Source organism: Phyllopteryx taeniolatus, unplaced genomic scaffold (genome assembly GCF_024500385.1).
Source record: "Phyllopteryx taeniolatus isolate TA_2022b unplaced genomic scaffold, UOR_Ptae_1.2 contig_27, whole genome shotgun sequence".
Lineage (NCBI taxonomy): Eukaryota > Metazoa > Chordata > Actinopteri > Syngnathiformes > Syngnathidae > Phyllopteryx > Phyllopteryx taeniolatus.
In genome coordinates, this window is record NW_026903195.1 from 24,301 (window position 1) to 47,750 (window position 23,450).

The 23,450-nt window shown below is 45.5% G+C and overlaps 1 protein-coding gene across 1 annotated transcript; it reads right to left on the bottom strand.

The window, feature by feature from the left end:
- Positions 1–392: 392 nt before the first annotated feature.
- Positions 393–23,300, bottom strand: LOC133473514 (peptidase inhibitor 16-like). The gene is made up of 5 exons (XM_061765184.1): positions 22,987–23,300; positions 19,882–19,949; positions 18,759–18,868; positions 18,371–18,462; positions 393–1,367 (listed from the first exon to the last, which is right to left on the bottom strand). The coding sequence occupies exons 1-5, from the start codon at positions 23,192–23,194 to the stop codon at positions 841–843; spliced, it is 1,005 nt and encodes a 334-aa protein (XP_061621168.1). The 5' UTR covers positions 23,195–23,300; the 3' UTR covers positions 393–840.
- Between the last annotated feature and the right edge of the window lie 150 nt (positions 23,301–23,450).

Consider the following 23,450-nt stretch of genomic DNA (forward strand, 5'->3'; position numbering starts at 1 on the left):
GCGGCAGGCTGAGGAAGCGCCTGCAAACCCTATCTGTGCTCCTCGGCAGCTGCGGCAGGTCCCCGTGCCTGCTCCTCGGCAGCTGCGGCAGGTCCCCGTGCCTGCTCCTTGGCAGCTGTGGCAGGCCCCCGTGCCTGCTCCTCGGCAGCTGTGGCAGGCCCCCGTGCCTGCTACTCGGCAGGTGCTGCAGGCCCCTGTGCCTTTTTTTGGAAATTATTTTTTGTTTTAATATTCCTGCACTCCTGCCTTTCCTCCCTGCTTCCCTGCATTTGGGTCCTCCATATTTTGTCTTGCCTTCCAACACCACAAAAACCCAACCGTGAGATTTACAACTTCAAAAAAGTCTCATCAAGCTCAAAACAAATTCATGAAATTGTCAAAATACTTGTAACTTCCTGTTTTTAGTTTTTTATTTCTTGCTGGAAGCTCCTAGTTTGTCAGTCCACTTCCCATTAAAGGGACACTGTGAAGGATTTACATTTATGTCACTGGTCGCTAACTTTTTTTTTTTCACCTTGTCACCCTCGCCCTGTTGTCTCTTCATGCTAGTTTGCATCCATGCCATGCTCATTAGCTTCCTAGCCGTCTCATGCAACATGCAAACTCTACATAGGAGGGCCTGAGCCAAGATTCAAACTCTCAACTGATGTAAAGATGCTGACCACTACACTACGGTGCAGCTTGAAATTATAATTACTAGAGAAATACATTTCTAATAGTTGTATGTATACACTTGTCATCATATCATCACAAAATTTCCCCTGATTTCTCATAGTATTTTGGACAAACTGATAAGAGATGTGTTGTGTGTGTGTGTGTGTGTGTGTGTCATCCTCTCCCTCACAATGGCACCATGATGAAGATGATGAGGCTAAAGGCGAGAAAAAGAACAAGCATGAGTGACGGTGGGGAAGGTGAGGAGGTGGCACTCGTCATGATTGGAATGTCTTTCTGAGCTATTGTGAAGATTGGTAGGCCCTCCATTCTTGTTTCTTGTTGTCCTGCCTTTGAATCCACCTCCTTCCTCATGGCTGACTTCCTCTGGACTGTAGTGGGGGTCTGTGGGGGTGGAATGGTTCTGCTAGTGCTGCTGGTGATGTCCGCTTTGTGGTATGACTCTGTTGTTGTGAGAGGAAGAACAGGCACACCCTCCTCCTCCTCTTCTTCACCCGAGAGGAAGTTGGATTTGGATGTCACGAGAGGAGGTAGAAGACTGGGAGTCGGTGGCGGAAGGGTGGTTTTGCTAGTTCTGCTGATTCTGGTGGTGACGTCTGCCTGGTGGAATAACTCTGTTGTTGCGGCAGGAAGAAGAAGCATACCCTCCTCCTCCTCCTCTTCTTCGCCATCCATGTCATCCATGTCGGGAACTGCGAACCACACCACCATATAACATCTTACTAACATTTACCAGTTTTTTTTTCTGAACAGACGTTACATTAGCTACCATACTCTACATATTTCATTAAGCAAGTGTCCAACATCATTTATTCCAAATTATTTAGTGTGTAATACGTGTAACACGGTGGCACTGAAGTGCAAAACACAAAAGAAAATAACTAAACGCAACGGCAATTTAAAAACCACAACAGCAAATAATTAATCACGACAGATAACATAATACAACAGCAAATAAAAAATGACACAACAACAAATAACTGATCACAACAACAAATCAAAAAACACAACAAATAATTAATCACAACAACAAATAACTAAACACAACAACAAATAATTAATAACAACAACACATAACTAAACACAACAGCAAATCAAAAACACAACAAATAACTAAACACAAAAGCAAATAAAAAAACACGGCAACAGCAAAAAACACAGCAACAGCAAATGAAAAATCATAACAGCAAATAAAAAAACAAAAGCTTTAAGCTACCGGAAGAGGTACGTACTGGTGAGGGAGACTCATCGCTGATTGGATGAGAGGGAGGACTGGATGCTTTGACCAGGAAGTTATTCTGCATCTGATTTTGTGCCTCTGAGTTGTGTTCTCGGTCACATAACTATGGCGATGCTTCGTGTGCGGTCGACCACACCAGGGTTCCAAACCACACTTCCACCGTGTCATGTATTGGTAGTACACAAACTGCTAACTCAGCGGCCAGCGCCCTCTTTTAAGAACTGGCGAGTGAGGTTTCTTAACGTATATCCACGCAGCCTAGCTTGTGAGTGCAAATGGTTGTTTGTTTATATGTGCCCTGCGATTGGCTGGCAACACGTTCAGGGTGTACCCCGCCTCCTGCCCGCAGTTAGCTGTGATAAGCTCCAGCATACCCGCGACCCTAGTGAGGATAAGCAGTATGGAAAATGGATGATGGATGTTCGATAGTGCTTAACTGAGCAAAGGAGCTGGAAGAGGCGGTGACCAGGATGTGGAGAGTCCAAGAGGATTTTGCATGCCGGGTGATTTGAGGTGCAGTCGTTCGTGTAGAGAGAGAACAGCAGCGGAGAGAGGACACATCCTAAGGGCGCCCCGGTGCTGGTGGTGCGTGTGGATGAGGGGGTGTCGCCAAGCCTCACCTGTTGTGTCCTGCCCGTCACGAAGCTGTAAATCCATTGGCAGGTGGCAGGCGGCACGCTGAGCTGGAGAAGCTTGGAGGAGATTAGTTCGGGGATGATGGTGTTGAATACAGAGCTGAAGTACACAAACAGGATCCTCGCATAGATCCTCGCGCCGTCGAAGTGTTCTAGGATCAAGTGCAGTCCCATGTTGACTGCGTCATCCACAGACCTGTTTGCTTGGTAGGCAAATTTCAGGGGTCCTGTGATGCTCTTGAGGTGGTCCAGCATGATGCGATCCTTCATGACCACAGATGTCAGGGTGACAGGCATGTAGTAATTCAGACCCAAAATTGCAGCTTTCTTGGGGACTGGGATGATGGTGGAGCGCTTAAAACAGGATGGAATGTCACACAGTTCCAGAGATCTATTGAAGATCTGTGTGAAGACTGGAGCGGGCTGGTCCGCACAGACTTTGAGGCAGGATGGGGACACAAGGTCTGGATCCGCCGATTTGTTGGTCTTTTGTAGTTTGAAGATACGGCTCACATCCTGTTCATGAGTGGTCAACTCAGAAGTCAGAGGTGCCATGGTGGTCTGTGGTACGGCTGGGTGGATGTGGGGTCTGAAAGTGTCCTTTTCAAATCTGCAGTAGAAGGTGTTCAAGTCGTCAGCTAGTCCTCTTTTGTTCTCTCCTTGGGGGTATAGTCGCTTGTAGTTGGTTAGCGATTTTAATCCTCCCCAGATTGATTTAGAGTCGTTGGCAGTGAACTGTTTTTCCAGCTTTTCTGGATAATTTCTCTTTGCTATGTTAATTTTTTTTGTCAGCTGATTTCTAGCGCAATTGTACAGGCTCTGTCCCCACTCTGATGGCCGTCCTTTTTAGCCTGCCGAAGTTGCTTAAGTTTGGCAGTGAATCAAGGCTTGTTGTTATTGAACATGAAAATGTCTTTTTTTTGGCACACACATCTTCACAGGAACTGATATAGGATGTGACAGTGTCTGTATATTCATCCAGGCTGCCAGTTGACGTTTCAAAGACACTCCAGTCTGTGCAGTCTAAACAGGTTTGAAGTTCTATCTTTGCTACATTGGTCCACTTCTTCAGTGTTTTCACTATATATAGGCGAGAGGTGGGTAGTAACGCGTTACATTTACTCCGTGACATTTACCCAAGTAACATTTTCCATAAACCGTACTTGTCAGAGTACTTTAAATGCACTGTACTTTTTACTTTTACTTGAGCATTTATGTGAAGAAGGATCAATACTTTTACTCCGTTACAATGATCGACATGCCGTTGGCTACTTTTATTTTATTCAATGCGCTAATGTTGTTTCGTTCGCGAACATTTCGTTCAGAAGAACGAATATTTTTAGTAAACAAACTGAACCAAATCAGTTTATGAAATGATTCGTTCTTTTAGCTTGGTCGCTGCCGTGAGACAAGCGAGTCGGCTGGGAGCGGAAATGGAACTGCTGAAGCGTTCTGTCACTCACTTCTGAATGTTCGGCGAGTGACCAATGAGCAGCCAGCGTAAGGTAGCGCTGTGCAGGCAAGGGAGGGGGACTTAAGTGAACTGAGTGATTCATTCAGTGAACTGGTGAACTGGTGTACTGAGGAACTGAAAAACTGAAGAATGATTTGTTCGTTGAACTTATCGTTCGCGATCCGTTAGACACGAGTGATTCGTTCATTGAACTTCTTCGTTTGGAATCCGCTAAGGAGCGATGTACTAGTACGATGAGTGATTCATTTGCGCAAGGGACGACGTAGTACGCAGTGAACATACTCATGATTGATTTTAACCGCAAGTCCTGAGGTCCTCACGGGGATAGCTTTCACTAGCAGCTTCAAGCTAACGGCTAATTTTTGAGTCAGTCAAGCACATGAAAACAAGCACACATATTTAAAATCAATGTAAATTAATAATAAATGTTTTTACGTACACATACACATTCCCTCAGTGTCTCTAATGAGATTATTAAAGTTTTTATTTCATCCATCCATCCATCCATTTTCTGAGCCGCTTCTCCTCACTAGGGTCGCGGGCGTGCTGGAGCCTATCCCAGCTGTCATCGGGCAGGAGGCGGGGTACACCCTGAACTGGTTGCCAGCCAATCGCAGGGCACATAGAAACAAACAACCATTCGCACTCACAGTCATGCCTACGGGCAATTTAGAGTCTCCAATTAATGCATGTTTTTGGGATGTGGGAGGAAACCGGAGTGCCCGGAGAAAACCCACGCAGGCACGGGGAGAACATGCAAACTCCACACAGGCGGGGCCGGGGATTGAACCCGGGTCCTCAGAACTGTGAGCCTGACGCTCTAACCAGTCGACCACCGTGCCGCCTCTTTTATTTCATAATAATAATAATAATAATAATAATTATACATTAACCTTCAGCGCTTCTCAACACTCAAAGACACTTTGACAATAACAGTGAGTGAGCAGAAAGCCCGGCTGGTGGGTGCTGGTGTCAGCGACGCTGTCCACCGCGGTGGAATGCAGAAAAGTCACGCCGGCTGGCGAGAGCCTAGCTAGACGTCAGGGGACGCGGAGTATATTCGGTAGTTGAGCTCGCTGCACGCATCTTCAGAGAGAAAGATTGGTAGTTGATAATTTAGCAGTTTTTTTTTTTTTTAAATAATAATAACCTTTCCTAGTTTATAATACATGACAACAACAACGCATAGTCTTTCGGTGAATGTGTTGAGTGAACATGAACCTCAGGGATGGATAATTAAATGAATGAGGAAGCACCTGAATGATTTTGTGTAAAAGAACTCGATTCGGCGAACGAATCTTTTTAATGAACTGATTCCAATGATTCAGTACACTCAAAAGAACTGCCATGCCCATCACTACTGTGTGCGTCTATTTTTAGAATCGATCTTCGACATCTGCATAGGGTGCCCGTTGCACCAATCAAACGGGATCACTAATGTCATTTGACTCCAATTCACCAATCAGATGACACAAGGAAGTCACATGACCACGTACGTAGCGTTCGCGAGCCAATCAAAATGAAAAATTTTTCACCAATCAGACAACACAAGGCATTCGCCTGACCACGCACATAGCCTTCGCGAGCCAATCAAAATGACTCATTTTGGGGGGAAAAAACAGCCGCGCGACTGTGTTTATTTTACAGACTCCAAAAAACTTAAATTATGAATGCCGAAACTTGGATTTTTCACCCCACTTCTAGCTTGGGAAAACACCTTGCGGTAAGTTGCAGATGTTTCTATTGTTGTTTTGGCAGTGGATATGGCAAAATTAACACTATGCCTTGATGTCGCACACGCACACACATAAGTCTGTTCAGGAAACAGCTTCTTCATGAAGTCATTTAAGCAAATAAAGAAAATAATGTTTCTGTAGGGCCCAATCTATGTGTTGTAGGTATTTGGGCAGATAAAAATTTAAATGGTGGCAGGTGTGTCAACGCCCATATATTATCCATCCATCCATTTTCTGAGCCGCTTCTCCTCACTAGGGTCGCGGGCGTGCTGGAGCCTATCCCAGCTATCATCGGGCAGGAGGCGGGGTACACCCTTAACTGGTTGCCAGCCAATCGCAGGGCACATACAAACAAACAACATTCGCACTCACATTCACACCTACGGGCAATTTAGAGTCCCCAATTAATGCATGTTTTTGGGATGTGGGAGGAAACCGGAGTGCCCGGAGAAAACCCACGCAGGCACGGGGAAAACATGCAAACTCCACACAGGCGGGACCGGGGATTGAATCCCGCTCCTCAGAACTGTGAGGCTGACGCTCTAACCAGTCGGCCACCGTGCCGCCCCCATATATTATTATATTTTTTAATTTTATTTTATGTTCATGCTCTGATAAAAAAAATAATAATCAGAAGTTACTCACAAGTTAATCTTTACTTGAGTAGTTTTTCCATTTAGTACTTTCTTACTCTTACCAAAGTAAATATTTGGATGCCTACTTTTTACTTTTACTTAAGTTATATTATTCTAAAGTAACAGTACTCTTACTTGAAAACAATATTTGGCTACTCTACCTGCCTCTGCTATAGATGGTATGGGTCATTTTGCGTGGTATAGCAGTGGTCAAGAATGTTGTTTTCCCTGGTAGGATGACAGTTGATGTGCTGCTTGTATTTAGGGAGTTCATGGTTGAGTTTAGGGTGGCATGGTGAGCGACTGGTTAGAGCGTCTGCCACAAAGTTCTGAGGACCGGGGTTCAATCCCCGGCCCCGCCTGTGTGGAGTTTGCATGTTCTCCCCGTGCCTGCGTGGGTTTTTTCCGGGCACTCCGGTTTCCTCCCACATCCCAAAAACATGATCGGTTAATTGACAACTCTAAATTGCCCGTAGGTGTGAATGTGAGTGCGAATGGTTGTTTGTTTGTATGTGCCCTGCGATTGGCTGGCAACCAGTTCAGGGTGTACCCCGCCTCCTGCCCGATGATAGCTGGGATAGGCTCCAGCACACCCGCGACCCTGGTGAGGAGAAACGGCTCAGAAAATGGATGGATGGAGGGAAGATGATTATGTTTTACCTCAGACAACACGAAAATGTTACATCACAGACATTAAGTGTACTTAGCCACCAAATAAGGTTGAAACACTCATTGCATAGATTAACCATGGTGTGTGAGACAATGCAAACGCTGGGAATTGATTTCTTAGTTTAGATCCACTGCGTTTAGACCACAGATAATTCCAGAGTGAAATTCAATATCAGAGGTGTGGTCTGTCCTTCCTGCTCTGGCCTTTTGGGGCAACTGCCCTTTTTCTTGGTACAAAAGACCAAAGCCTTTTGTTCTCTCTTGCTGGTCTTCCTGCTCTGCTGGCTCCCAGCCAAAAAGCCCCACTTCTCACCACGAGAAGGAGATGGCGAGGCAAAATGGGCTAGGCCCGGCCAAATCTTCCTTGCCGCACCGACACGCTGACCGCAGTTATTCTGCCAACTCCCCAACTACACTTTTGTGTGAGGGTGAGTCACCACCAAGAGGAATCTGGCAGGAAGGATTTGCATGTGAAAGTTTTCTCTTAGCATGTGGTGAACATCATCACACAGGCGCTTTGGCCACTCTACCCTTGCTTTTTCTTTTTCCTCCTTTTTCTTCAAATCAACCTGTCGACGGCCGTGCCCAGCCATCGGAAGGATTGACCCGCCTGCCTATTTGTGTTCTGTGCAAATGTGAGTACAACTTTCTGATTACCAAGTACAAATTGGTGTATAATTGGGCTTAAACTAGCGGTCACCTAATTCCCAGCTCTAGCATCGCTCACTGCACATCCATTCACCCCACACTTACGTCACAAGTTCAGGCTTCTTTTACGAATGTTTATCTGTATCTTTTTGTAGTAAAGTCCCTCTGCATTGTTTCCCCAACTTCCCCTGTAGATTTAATTAAATGTTCTCTAAAATTCCACTTCCTGTTGTGTACTTTGTGTGTTTGAGTGAAATAGTAAAACTGCTGTAATCGAGAACTATGATTTCATCCATGTTGCGAGCCTTCTAAAGTACTGAGATTGATTGAGGTTTTTCGTCACTTTTCCTAAATTTTACCAATATAAAAAGAGACGTGGTGCCCTACACGAGACAAATATAATTGGATTACAACCTTCTGGAGTTCGTTGGATCCTACCGGAGGTAGATGCAGGCATCTAACTACCGACTTTCCTTTTCCCAAATAACTTAAGCTTTTATCCAAACGCAATATAAGATACATTCCCAATGATTCCATTTTAATGGTTTCAAACTTTAGATTCTGCCATACTAAATTTTTCCTCAAAGAATAAGGAAAATAGAATTATTTTATCCACTCATCAGAAAAGTAAACAGGGGGGAGGCAAAAATGCTCCCAACATTTAACACTATTATTTAGCTAACCAATTAAAATACCTTATCAAATGGATGCACCACATCTTTCTTCTTCTTTCTTTTCCTTTCGGCTTGTCCCTTTAGGGGTCGCCACAGCGCGTCATCTTTTTCCATGTAAGCCTATCTCCTGCATCCTTCTCTCGAACATCAACTGCCCTCATGTCTTCCCTCACGACATGTATCAACCTTCTCTTTGGTCTTCCTCTCGCTTTCTTCCCTGGCAGCTCCATCCTCATCACCCTTCTACCAATATACTCACTCTCTCCTATGGATGTGTCCAAACCATCAAAGTCTGGTCTTTCTAACTTTGTCTCCAAAACATCAAACCTTGGTTGTCCCTTTGATGAGCTCATTTCTAATTTTATCCAAATGGTCGCTTCCTGTTGTCTCTTCAGTGCCAGTGTCTCTTATCCGTACATCATGGCTGGTCTCACCACTGTTTTAAAAACTTTGCCCTTCATCCTAGCAGAGACTCTTCTGTCACATAACACCTGATACCTTCCTCCACCCATTCCAATCTGCTTGGACCCGTTTCTTCACTTCCTGACCACACTCACCATTGCTCTGGACTTTTGACCCCAAGTATTTAAAGTCCTCCACCCTTGCTATATCTTCTCCCTGTAGCCTCACTCTTCGCCCACCACCCCTCTCATTCATGCACATATATTCTTACATAGTTACAGTCTTACTTTGGCTAATCTTCATTCCTCGGCTTTCCAGTGCATGCCTCCATCTTTCTAACTGTTCCTCCACCTGCTCCCTGCTTTCACTGCAGATCACAATGTCATCTGCAAACATCATGGTCCAAGGGGATTCCAGTCTAACCTCATCTGTCAGCCTATCCATCACCACTGCAAACAGGAAGGGGCTCAGGGCTGATCCCTGATACAGTCCCACCTCTGCCTTAAATTCGTCTGTCACACCTACAGCACATCTCACCACTGTTCTTCTGCCCTCGTACATGTCCTGTATTATTCTAACATATTATTCTAACATACTTCTGCCACTCCAGACTTCCGTACCACAGTTCCTCTCTGGGTACTCTGTCATAGGCTTTCTCTTGATCTACAAAGACACAATGTAGCTCCTTCTGACCTTCTCTGTACTTTTCCATCAACATCCTCAAGGCAAATAATGCATCTGTGGTACTTTTCTAGGCATGAAACCATACTGTTGCTTGCAAATACTAATTTCTGTCCTGAGTCTAACCTCCACTACTCTTTCCCATAACTTCATTATGTGGCTCATCTACTTTATTCCTCTATAGTTCCAACAGCTCTGCACATCACCCTTGTTCTTAAAAATGGGCACCAGCACACTTTTCCTCCATTCCTCAGGCATCTTCTCACCCGCTAGAATTCTATTGAACAAGCTGGTCAAAAACCCCACAGCCCCCTCTTCTAGTTGCTTCCATACCTCCACAGGAATGTCATCAGGACCCACTTCCTTTCCATTTTTCATCCTCTTTAATGCCTTTCTAACTTCCCCCTTACTAATCATTGCCACTTTCTGGTCCACCACACTTGCCTCTTCTACTCTCCCTTCTCTCTCATTTTCGTCATTCATCAACTCCTCAAAGTATTCTTTCCATCTATCCAGCTCATTACTGGCACCAGTCAACATATGTCCATCTCTATCCTTAATCACCCTAACCTGCTGCACATCCTTCCCATCTCTATCCCTCTGTCTGGCCAACCTGTATAGATCCTTTTCTCCTTCTTTAGTGTCCAACCTGGAATACATGTCATCATATGCCTCTTGTTTGGCCTTTGCCACCTCTACCTTTGTCCTATGTCGCATCTCAATGTATTCCTTTCGCCTCTCCTCGCTCCTCTCAGTGTCCCACTTCTTCTTAGGTAACCTTTTTCATTGTATGATGTCCTGTACTGTGAGGTTCCACCACCAAGTCTCCTTCTCTCCTTTCCTGCCAGAAGATATACCAAGTACTCTCCTGCCTGTCTCTCTGATCACCTTGGCTGTAGTGGTCCAGTCTTCTGGAAGCTCCTCCTGCCCACCGAGAGCCTGTCTCACCTCTTCTCGATAAGCTGCACAACACTCGTCCTCTCTCAGCTTCCACCACATGGTTCTCTGCTCTGCCTTTGTCTTCCTAATCTTCCTCCCCACCACCAGAGTCATTTTACACACCTCCATCCTATGCTGTCTAGCCACACTCTCCCCTACGACTACCTTACAGTCAGTAACCTCCTTCAGATTACATTGTCTGCACAAGATGTAATCCACCTGCGTGCTTCTACCTGCGCTCTTGTAGGTCACCCTATGTTCCCGCCTCTTCTGGTAAAAAGTGTTCACTACAGCCATTTGCATCCTTGTTGCAAAGTCTACCACCATCTGTCCCTCCAAGTTCCTTTCCTGGATGCCGTACTTACCCATCACTTCTTCATCACCCCTATTACCTTCACCAACATGTCCATTACAATCTGCACCAATTACAACTCTCTCTCTGTCTGGGATGCTCAGAACTACTTCGTCTAGCTCCTTCCAGAATTTCTCTTTCACCTCTAGGTCACATCCTCCCTGTGGGGCATAGCCACTAATCACATTACACATAATACTCTCAAGTTCAAGTTTCAGCCTCATCACTCAATCTGATACTATTTTCACCTCCAAGACATTCTTAGCCACTCTTCTTAAAATAACCCAGAATCCATTTCTCTTCCAATCTACACCATAATAAAATAATTTCAACCCTGCCCCTAAACTTCTAGCCTTACTGCCTTTCCACCTGGTCTCCTGGACACACAATATATTAACCTTTCTCCTAATCATCATGTCAACCAACTCCCGAGATTTTCCTGTCATAGTCCCAACATTCAATGTCTCCACATTCAATTTCCTCTTCAATTTCTGCCGAAGAACCCGCTTTCCACCTCTTCTTCGTCTTCGACCCACAGTAGCTGAATTTCCACCGGCGCCCTGCAGGTTGACGGCGCCGGTGGTGGACGTTGTTAACCCGGGCCACGACCGATCCGGTATGGAATTCTTTGGATGAATGCTCATATTTGTTTTGCAAAGTTTTAAGCCGTATGCCCTTCCTGACGCAACCATCTGCATTTATCCGGGCTTGGGACCGGCCTACAGTTTGCACTGGCTTGTGCCTCCCATAGGGCTGCATAGGAGGCACCACATCATTATTGGCTAGAAACATCAAACTCCCAAAACTCCAATTTATTTCTACAAGTCTCAAAAGCCATAACTGTTTCAAGAACCCAATAATCGCATGGTGGAAAAGTCTAGAAGCTACAGAGTCTGACACAATCCATATTTTGCAGTATTCAGTGCTGGCTCCTGGTCTAGACGTTTTGCTCCTCCACCCTGCCTGCCCCCCAGGTCTGCATTACACACACCCGTCCCTGTTTTTTAATGCCCTACATACACTGATTTCTGGGGGGCGGTGGAATTTGGGTTGTGGGGTTTTGGATGTGGGGCAGCAGTGCCCAGCAGCTGTAACGGGGGGAGGTGGGTTTCCACTAGGCTCACGGTGGTGCTCATGGGGCTGGCCCCCTCTGGCTGAATGGCTGCTCGGGGGCTCCCCTCTCATGCCCCGTGGCTGCTCTCCAGGGTGCCCCCTTTATCGTTCCCCTGTTATCGTCCCTACCCGCCATCCTTTCCACCAAGCGGATAGAAAATAAAAAATATATTGATGGATGGATGTAATCACGATTATTAATCATGATTTTTCCTCATGTTCGGGAAAAATCTTTGCTTCTATTGCATAAAAAAATCTTTACTTCTATTGCATAACTTTTCAACAAACAAGATGTAAAGCATTTTACACTTAAAACTATGTGAGTCCCAGGATGCACATGTCGGGAAACAATGAGTCTCAGCCCTATAACAATGAGTCCCTGCAACTTAACGGAAGACAGATACAGTTATCCTGCGCTCTATCACAGTTCTTGCTTCGCTGTCCTGCTACATTGCAGATTTTTATGACTGTTGTTGCTCTATTTTTATACTGTTTGTACAATATATTTTGTTATCCATTACTCTCGCTCTCAATATACAGTATTATATGTGTTTAGTTCATCCATCCATTTTCTGTTCCGCTTCTTCTCACTAGGGTCGCGGGCATGCTGGAGCCAATCACAGCTATCTTCGGGCGAGAGGTGCGGTACACCCTGAAATGGTCGCCAGCCAATCGCAGGGCACTTATAAACAAACAACCTTTCGCACTCACATTCACAGCTACGGGCAAGTTAGAGTCTTCAATTAACTGGTTAGCACATCTGCCTCACAGTTCTGAGGACCTGGGTTCAATCCCCGGCCCCGCCTGTGTGGAGTTTGCATGTTCTCCCCGTGCCTGCATGGGTTTTCTCCGGGTACTCCGGTTTCCTCCCACATCCCAAAAACATGCATGAATTGGAGACTCTAAATTGCCCGTAGGCATGACTGTGAGTGTGAATGGTTGTTTGTTCCTATGTGCCCTGCGATTGGCTGGCAACCAGTTCAGGGTGTACCCCGCCTCCTGCCCGATGACAGCTGGGATAGGCTCCAGCACGCCCGTGACCCTGGTGAGGAGAAGCGGCTCAGAAAATGGATGGATGGATGGATGAAATTGAATATCTTCCCCAAAACTATCACAACAAACGATAGTATCATTGATGGTTTTATACCACTGATATAGTGACATTAGAGCATAATACTTCAAATACATCCTTTTTAAGAACAATTCGCGCAAACAATATGTTGAACATTAGCTTTGTAATGTCGAACAATAAATAAATATAAAAAATAAGAAAACACTGAGGCTCTGTTCACAAAAATTGCACTTGAACAAACAAATATTTGGCATAGATTACAGATTACACACATTCATGCCTGAGCAGGCAATACACTGCCAATCCAGTTTCCAGTTGATTATGAAAAAATGCAGATTAGTGCAACATTAACAGCACAAGTAGATCAAAGCAACCTCTTTTGATTCAAGATTTGTACTACTTTTCAAAAGTCTGCAGCTTTTCTTGAAACGTTGCTTTGTGAACAAGAAATTGGGTGGGATAGTTATGTTTAAAACGGATTTTGTCACTTTGAAATTTGAAATTTTGTCTTTGTTGCAACTTCAATGCAGCCCTATGGGGGCACAAGCCAGTGCAAACTGTAGGCCCAAGCCCGGATAAATGCAGAGGGTTACGTCAGGAAGGGCATCCGTCTTAAAACTTTGCCAAACAAATATGAGCGTTCATCCAAAGAATTCCATACCGGATCTGTCGTGGCCCGGGTTAACAACTTCCGCCACCGGCGCCGTCAACCTGTAGGGCACCGGTGGAAATTCAGCTACTGTGGGTCAAAGTCAAAAATAAGAAGAGGTCGAAAGCGGATTCTTTGGCAGAAAGAGAAGAGGAAAGCACAGAACCTAGAACTGAATGTAGGTACTTTGAATGTTGGGACTATGACAGGAAAATCTCAGGATTTGGTTGACATGATGATTAGGAGAAAGGTTGATATATTGTGTGTCCAGGAGGCCAGGTGGAAAGGCAGTAAGGCTAGAAGTTTAGGGGCAGGGTTAAAATTATTTTACCATGGTGTAGCTGGGAAGATAAATGGAGTCGGAGTTATTTAAAAGAAGAGTTGGCTAAGAGTGTCTTGGAGGTGAAAAGAGTATCAGATCGAGTGATGAGGCTGAAACTTGAAATTGAGGGTGTTATGTATAATGTGATTAGAGGCTATGCCCCACAGGTAGGGTGTGACCTAGAGGTGAAAGAGAAATTCTGGAAGGAGCTAGACGAAGTAGTTCTGAGCATCCCAGACAGAGAAAGAGTTGTGATTGGTGCAGATTGTAATGGACATGCTGGTGAAGGAAATAGGGGTGATGAAGAAGTGATGAAGTACGGCATCCAGGAAAGGAACTTGGAGGGACAGATGGTGGTAGACTTTACAAAGAGGATGCAAATGGCTGTAGTGAACACTTTTTTCCAGAAGAGGCGGGAACATAGGGTGACCTACAAGAGCGGAGATAGAAGCACGCAGGTGGATTACATCTTGTGCAGACAATGTAATCTGAAGGAGGTTACCGACTGTAAATTAGTGGTAGGGGAGACTGTGGCTAGACAGCATTGGATGGTGGTGTGTAAAATGACTCTGGTGGTGGGGAGGAAGATATAGGAAGACAAAGACAGAGCAGAGAACCATGTGGTGGAAGCTGAGACAGGACGAGTGTTGTGTAGCTTTTCGGGAAGAGGTGAGACAGGCTCTCGGTGGACAGGAGGAGTTCCCAGAAGACTGGACCACTACAGCTAAGGTGATCAGAGAGGCAGGCAGGAGAGTACTTGGTGTATCTTCTGGCAGGAAAGGAGAGAAGGAGACTTGGTGGTGGAACCTCACAGTACAGGAAATCATACAAGGAAAAAGGTTACCTAAGAAGAAGTGGGACACTGAGAGGACCGAGGAGAGGCGAAAGGAATGCATTGAGATGCGACATAGGGCAAAGGTAGAGGTGGCAAAGGCCAAACAAGAGGCATATGATGACATGTATGCCAGGTTGGACACTAAAGAAGGAGAAAAGGATCTATACAAGTTGGCCAGACAGAGGGATAGAGATGGGAAGGATGTGCAGCAGGTTAGGGTGATTAAGGATAGAGATGGAAATATGTTGACTGGTGCCAGTAATGAGCTGGATAGATGGAAAGAATACTTTGAGGAGTTGATGAATGAGGAAAATGAAAGAGAAGGCAGAGTAGAAGAGGCAAGTGTGGTGGACCAGGAAGTGGCAATGATTAGTAAGGGGGAAGTTAGAAAGACATTAAAGAGGATGAAAAATGGAAAGGAAGTGGGTCCTGATGACATTCCTGTGGAGGTATGGAAGTAACTAGAAGAGGTGGCTGTGGGGTTTTTGACCAGCTTGTTCAATAGAATTGTAGTGCGTGAGAAGATGCCTGAGGAATGGAGGAAAAGTGTGCTGGTGCCCATTTTTAAGAACAAGGGTGATCTGGGAACTATAGAGGAATAAAGTTGATGAGCCACACAATGAAGTTATGAGAAAGAGTAGTGCATACTAGACTCAGGGCAGAAGTGAGTATTTGCGAGCAACAGTATGGTTTCATGCCTAGAAAGAGTTCTACAGATGCATTATTTGCCTTGAGGATGTTGATGGAAAAGTCCAGAGAAGGTCAGAAGGAGCTACATTGTGTCTTTGTAGATCTAGAGAAAGCCTATGACAGAGTACCCAGAGAGGAACTGTTGTACTGCATGCGGAAGTCTGGTGCGGCAGATAAGTATGTCAGAATAATACAGGTACATGTACGAGGGCGGCGGCACGGTGGCCGACTGGTTAGAGCGTCAGCCTCACAGTTCTGAGGACCAGGGTTCAATCCCCGGCCCCGCCTGTGTGGAGTTTGCATGTTCTCCCCGTGCCTGCGTGGGTTTTCTCCGGGCACTCCGGTTTCCTCCCACATCCCAAAAACATGCATGAATTGGAGACTCTAAATTGCCCGTAGGTGTGAATGTGAGTGCAAATGGTTGTTTGTTTGTATTTGCCCTGCGATTGGCTGGCAACCAGTTCAGGGTGTACCCCGCCTCCTGCCCGATGATAGCTGGGATAGGCTCCAGCACCCCCGCGACCCTAGTGAGGAGAAGCGGCTCACAAAATGGATGGATGGATGGATGTACGAGGGCAGCAGAACAGTGGTGAGGTGTACTGTAGGTGTGACAGAAGAATTTAAGGTGGAGGTGGAACTGCATCAGGGATCAGCCCTGAGCCCCTTCCTGTTTGCAATGGTGATGGATAGGCTGACAGATGAGGTTAGACTGGAATCCCCGTGGACCATGATGTTTGCAGATGACATTGTGATCTGCAGTGAAAGCAGGGAGGAGGTGAAGGAGCAGTTAGAAAGATGGTGGCATGCACTGGAAAGCAGAGGAATGAAGATTAGCCCAAGTAAAACAGAATATATGTGCATGAATAAGAGGGGTGAAGGGTGAAGAGTGAGGCTACAGGGAGAAGAGCTAGCAAGGATAGAGGACTTGAAATACTTGGTCCAGAGCAATGGTGAGTGTGGTCAGGAAGTGAACGCTCTGGGTCCCTCGGTGTGATACGAGTCCCGTCCGCTGGGCAGCTCTCGGGTGGGCTCCTGGGCGCGGTCCCACCTCTCAATTGATTGGGTGAGGTCCTCAGCCTCGGCAGTACAGGCACAGTAATTACAGGACATTTTTGTCAGGCATTGTGTATGTGAAACGATGCGAATTCACTTGCATGTGTCCGCAGGCACACATCCCTGGGACCTTTTTGCTGGGTTTGGGGCCACTCAGTCATTGCGACAAATAACTCATGAATATGCGAATTGCTTTGGTATTCCTTCACTCACACTCTGGTCCTATAGATATTTATAATTTACATAACCACTCCCACCACACTTCATTTGTACAGCCGGGTTCACGACCCTTGTCCAGCATGCTTCCTCTCCTGTCTCTGTCCTGTCTTGTCTTGTCCTATCTTTCCCTCAGAGGGTGTAGCACTACTGCTCCATACACCACTCATATCTAATGTGTCATTGTTCTAGATATATAATGATTTACTTTCCTCATCTTGTTTACAGTTAGTGCTTTGTCTTTTGTTGTCTTCTTTTCTCACTCCCCTCTAGAAACCTTGCTCTGTTCGACTGATCGACTCTGATTCTCAATAAATATCCATTATAAAGCTAAGAAACCACAGCGGCAGCTTAAAAATTCCACTGTGACACAGTAAAACTGTAAAAGGGATATAGATCCTCCATTCTGCCTGACCTATCAGCCAAACAGGACACCCAAAAAAAATCTGATAGAGAGTATGAGGGTCCCGCCCCCGCCCACCCTTCACTATCTCTGATTGCTTTAGAGACCAGATTGGTTTAATGTGTCTGCTTTCAAGTTGCAGAGATTTTTTTTTCTTTCTCAAATGGCTGGGCATACAGGTGGACCATATCCTACTACATTATTTGACTGTATTACACAAATTTTTTCGATTACAGTAATCCCTCGCTATATCGCGGTTTCACTTCAGTGCATCGCAATAGGTCAGTGTACTGCAGTTACTCACCTGCACATCTCTGGTACAGTTAACTTTACTGCCTGTATGATTTGAATGTGGCAGCAATGACTCACCTAAGGTCAATTGCCATATTATTCTTAGCAGAAGAAGAAACCTTTCTGAGTAATCTCAACTGTAATACAGTCAAATAATGTAGTGTAGTCAGATAATGTTGGTTGCATCAGGAAGGGCATCCGGCTTAAAACTTTGCCAAACAAATATGAGCGTTCATCCAAAGAATTCCGTACTGGATCGGTCGTGGGCCGGGTTAACAATGTCCTCCACCAGTAACGTTAACCTACAGTCCAGAGCAATGGTGAGTGTGGTCAGGAAGTGGAAAAAAACGGGTTCAAGCAGGTTGGAACGAGTGGAGGAAGGTAACAGGTGTGTTATGTGACAGAAAAGTCTCTGCTAGGATGAAGTGGTGAGGCCAGCAATGATGTACGGATTAGAGAGAGTGGCACTGAAGAGACAACAGGAAGCAGAGCTGGAGATGGCAGAAAGGAAGTTGTTGTTTCACTCTAGGAGTGGCCAGATTGGAAAAAATTAGAAATGAGCTCATCTGAGGGACAGCCAAGTTTAGATGTTTTGGAGACAAAGTTAGAGAGAGTAGACTTCGATGGTTTGGACAAATCCAGAGGAGAGACAACGAGTACATTGGTAAAAGGGTGATGAGGATGGACCAGTTATGCAAGAGAGCTAGAGGAAGACCAAAGAGAAGGTTAATAGATGTAGTGAGGGTTGACATGAGGGCAGTTGATGTTCGAGAGGAGAATACAGGAGATAGGCTTACATGGAAAAGGATGACACACTGTGGGGACCCCTCACGGGACAAGCCGAAAGGAAAAGAACAACTCAGATAATGTAGTATGTCGAGCGTGTGTGTGTGTGTGTGTGTGTGCGTGCATGGGTGCGTGTGTCTGTGTATTAGTAGTAAGATAGTTAGAATAATGTTTTCATACCACAGAGGTTGTTTTCACATGTTTGTAGTTTTTCCGGACATTGGGAGCACGAATCTCCTTCCACGTAAGGACGCTCGTCTTCGTAGTTCCCCCTGCACGCATGCACACGTTCACGCACACATGCACACAGACACAGACACAGACACACACACACACACACACACACACACAAACCCACTTAAAAAGTAGTGTTAGCACTGGGTTGCAGTACTCTTAACATTAGCATTAGCTCTGGTAATTAAGAGAAAGTAGCACTAACGCTGAGTAGCAGTACTGTTAGCAATAGCATTGGCTCTCATGGTAATGATGTGAGAGTAGCACCGGTATTGGGTAGCAGTTCTGTTAGCATTCGCATTAGCTCTGGTAATCGAGAGAAGTTAGCACTGACGCTGGGTAGTAGTTGCAGACCAGGAAAGAGATCCTCTCCCACTCCAGACCCTCCATGTTGTTACACAGGTGGACGGCACAGCCCACCCTGTGTGTATCTGACCACACCATCTGCAAAGTCAGAGCAAGGTTTCACGTCACGTACTTCCACCAGACTGCGGAACCATGCAGCATCCTTGTCGGGTGTGCTGAACATGACAAACACTGCGATGGACTGGTTGGCTATCTTCCTTTAGGGATGACATACAGTGGGAGTCCATTGTGAGATTAGCAATGTTTTGAAAGCCCTTGAACAGGGAAGATTAGCGGTGTTTAAAGGCCAGACCTTGGATCAAATGGGAATACAATCAGATGGTCATTTTATGTCATTTTGACAATTTGTGGTTGGAGCAGTGGTGTCCAAAGCTCCGGTGCTTCCCAGGGCAAATTTATATTATTTCAGGCCCCCTAAAACAAATAATCAGCGGTGGTGGTGTTGGTGTTGGTTGTGGTGGTGGGGATTGAACGTTTAATGCCCCCGAAAACGTATCCTCGATCTGGGGTGTTGATCCAGCTTTTGTGATGCCCCCTCCAGGTGGATGCCCTGGGCCACGGCCGCCCGCTTTGCAGACCCATGGTTTGGAGCCTGTACTTTTGATGAAAAATGCTACAGCCGCTACTCTGTTACAGTAGAGGAATACACTGCAGTGACTTAGATGCACAGGCAGTAAAAAAGTCATTTATTACTTTGTGACAGCAAAGATGAATGAGAAATGTCAAATGCATAGAACTGCAAAAATGTTCAATTCTACATTTACAACCCCATTACAGCCAGGAAAAGAAAAGTGCAATGTGAATAGTGTGAAAGTAAAGTCAATCAAAGTTATACTACTATACAATACCATACTATTCAATGCAAGTTCAGTGAGCAGTACTTCTACTTTAGTAACTGAAGCTGATCTGCAAGAAGGGCATACCCGCAAGTAGATAACCCCCTCACGTTGCACACCTCGGACCGGGGGACACCTCCCGCTCGACAACTGCACTAGCCGTGTGTGCGCGTGTGTGTGTGTGTGCGTGTGCGTGTTGTACGTGCCTGCGTGCGTGAGCGTGCGTGCATGTGCGTGTGTGTGTGTGTCACTGACCTGTGTGTAGTGTCCACACATCTTGTCATCATCACAACTGTTGTTACGGAAGTCATAGTAGAGATGTTCTACACGCACACACACACACGCACACACACACAGACATTTTAGTGATTGAATTTGGAGCTTGTGACGACTCTCAACTCGAAGCGATACTTAATGAGCTCGTTAGGTTCTGTTGTTGGGGTTAGTAACAGAGTTGAAATGGACTCTGCAGTCTTTAAAATAAAGCTTCTTAACTTGTTCCAGTGGATGCTGCAACTGCCTTACTGCTTTTTAATTTCAACTGCACCAAATAAAAGTCTCCCCCCGAGGCTAGACCCCTCCTCTTATGCAGGATATGCAATGTGGTCAAATAATATGGTAAAATTGTGTAGTAATGTGGCTCAGTGATCAACAGTATGGTTTTGTGAGAGTACCACAGATGCGTTATTTGCATTGAGGCAGTTGATGGAGAAGTACAGAGAAGGTCAGAGGGAGCTGCAGTGTGTCTTATTAGATCTAGAGAAAGCCTATGACAAGGTACCCAGAGAGGAACTGTGGCAGAGAAGTATTTAACAGTAATATATGACATACTGTATGGGAGAAGTAGAACAGTGTTGAGGTGTGCTGTAGGTTTGCCAGAGGAGTTTAAGGTGGAGGTGGGACAGCTGGGAGCGCTTTCCTCTTTGCAATAGTGATAAATAGGCTGACAGATGAGTGGAATCCTCATGGAACATGATGTTTGTAAATGACATTGTGATCTGCAATGAAAGCAGGGAGCAGGTGGAGGAATATTTAAAAAAGTGGAGGCATGCGCTGGAAAGGAGAGGAATGAAGATTAGCCAAAGTAAGATGGCTGGGGGAAGCCACCTCTTCCACACGCAGCATCAGCACTGGGGCGCCCCAAGGTTGTGTCCTCTCTCCGCTGCTCTTCTCTCTCTACATGAACGACTGCACCTCAGCACACCCGACTGTCAAACTCCTGAAGTTTGCAGATGACACCACTCTCATCGGCCTCATCAAGGACGGTGACGAGTCTGCATATCGACAGGAAGTGGAGCGGCTGGAACTGTGGTGCGCCAGACACAACCTGGAGCAGAACATGCTCAAGACTGTAGAGATGATCGTGGACTTCAGGAGGCATCCTTCGCCACAGCTGCCCCTCACATTGTCCAGCTGCCTTGTGTCAACCGTCGAGACCTTCAAGTTACTGGGAATTACACTCTCTCAGGACCTGAAGTGGGCGACCAAAATCAACTCTGAGGTAGTTCTACACAGCGGTCATCGAATCAGTCCTGTGTTCTTCCATCACAGTCTGGTTTGGTGCTGCTACAAAAATGGACAAACTCCGACTGCAACGGACAATCAAAACTGCTGAAAGGATTGTCGGTACCCCCCTACCCACCCTTGAGGACTTGCACGCTGCCAGACTAAGACAAGAGCGTGCAAAATCCTCTCGGACCCTCCGCATCCCGGTCACCAGCTCTTCCAGCTCCTTCCCTCAAGTAGGCGCTACCGATCAATGCAAACTAGAACTAGCAGACATTCCAACAGCTTCTTCCCTCTTGCAATCAACTTCTTAAACACCTAACCTACAATTCCATTACAACATGAAGATGGTTCTTTCTAGGAGTGACCAGGTTGAGTAAAATTAGAAATGAGCTCGTCAGAGGGACGGACGGCCAAGGTTAGATGTTTTTGAGACAAAGTTAGAGAGAGCAGACTTCCATGGTTTGGACACATCCAGAGGAGAGAGAGTGAGTATATTGGTAGAAGGATGATGAGGATGAAGCAAGTGATTATGTAGTAATTAACTACAGTTTCCCCCACGTCATAGGATTCTGGTTGACGTCACACAGAGAGTTACTGTATTTTGTAGCAGAAGCCACGTGGCTTGCAGTATGCTTTGTACCATGAAATGTTGAACTGTTGCCGTTTATTCTTAAATGGGACATATTTGGTCAAACATTTTCTTGTATTTGGGATGAAATATTGACTCTATGGTGCCTCAGTAAATATGTGAAACATGTTCTCCCCGTGCCTGCATGAGTTTTCTCCGGGCGCTTCGGTTTCCTCCCACATCCCAAAAACATGCATGGTAGGTTAATTGACAACTCTAAATTGCTCGTAGGTGTGAATGTGAGTGTGAATGGTTGTTTGTTTGTATGTGCCCTGCGATTGGCTGGCAACCAGTTCAGGGTGTACCCCGCCTCCTGCCCGATGATGGCTGGGATAGGCTCCAGCACGCCTGTGACCCTAATGAGGAGAAGAGGCTCAGAAAATGGATGGATGGATGGATGAATTAAAATCGTCCATACATTCCTGAGTTCGTTTTTCTGAAATCAGGTAATTCGAATTTGTCGATCTTATCTACGTCACTAGCGAAGACCTTCCCTTTCCGCTCCGAGCCAGCACTGTCAACATAACAAACACGTGTACTCTCTCAAGTGGGTCTTCTACACAGAGGAAAGGGGGCGGAAAAGGATGCGTTCTTAGCCAAATATGGACAAAGCGGATACAAAACTGGGTCAAACAAGTATCTGTCAGAGGGGCCTTTTCTGAACACTTGAATGACAAAAGATTTTGAAATTAAATTGACACTTTTATACTAACTCCATGTTAGAGAGTCACATTGCAGTATTTTACTGAATGGTATGTGATAAGTAACTGCAGAATTTACAGCAATGTCAAGTGTACTGTAATATATGTTCCCAGCATGCATTGTAATATTCCACAGTGTTTAAGTATTTCGGTGTAAGTATCATGACACATATATAACAAGAGACACATGCAAGAAATACAAGAAAGAGAAAGATTATAAAATCTATTGTGTAGAAATACTGAACACCAGTATGGCACCGTATAACCAGAGGTGGGTGTTAACGTGATACATTTACTAAGTAACATTTTACATAAACTGGACTTGTCAGAGTATACTTTAAATGCACCGTACTTTTTACTTTTACTTGAGTATTTATGTGAAGAAGGATCGATACTTTTACTCCGTTACAATGATCGACATGCCCTTTGCTACTTTTATTTATTCTTCTTATTTTGTTTTACCAGGAAAAACAAAAAGCTTTAGTTTTCCTTTTCATGTGTGTCCTCTGCTGTCTCACTCACCCAGGAACCACTTCTCCAGCGCTGCCCGCAGGTCTACGGGCCCAGTGCCAGCATATAGGTTCTCTCCAGTGTCCTCCAGGTCCGGGTTGTGGTTCCAGATGCACTTGGTGGCGTAGCTCTCTGCCAGCAGCTTCAGCACTGGGTCCCATTTCTGAAGAAGCAGCGAGTGAGTGAAGGTTTCACAGGTCAGTGCAAGCATCGTATTCATGTCTCGTCAAATCTTAAACTTCAACACTCAAGAGCATCAGAATCAGAATCATCTTTATTTGACAAGTATCTAACTTTGTCTCCAAAACATCTAACCTTGGCCGTCCCTCTGAGACGCTCATTTCTCAACCTGGTCACTCCTAGAAAGAACCTCAGCATCTTAATTTCTGCCACCTCCAGCTCTGCTTCCTGTTGTCTCCTCAGTGTCACTGCCTCTAATCCGTACATCATGGCTGGCCTCACCACTGTCTTATAAA

Excerpts from the sequence above, each read along its gene's own strand:
- LOC133473514 (XM_061765184.1), bottom strand. The coding sequence starts at position 23,194 with ATGAATACGATGCTTGCACTGACCTGTGAAACCTTCACTCACTCGCTG. Across the intron at positions 19,950-22,986 it reads GCTGGAGAAGTGGTTCCTGG|AACATCTCTACTATGACTTC; the intron begins GTGAGTGAGACA and ends GTGTGCGTGTAG. Across the intron at positions 18,463-18,758 it reads GTCTGCAACTACTACCCAGC|GGGGAACTACGAAGACGAGC; the intron begins GTCAGTGCTAAC and ends GCATGCGTGCAG.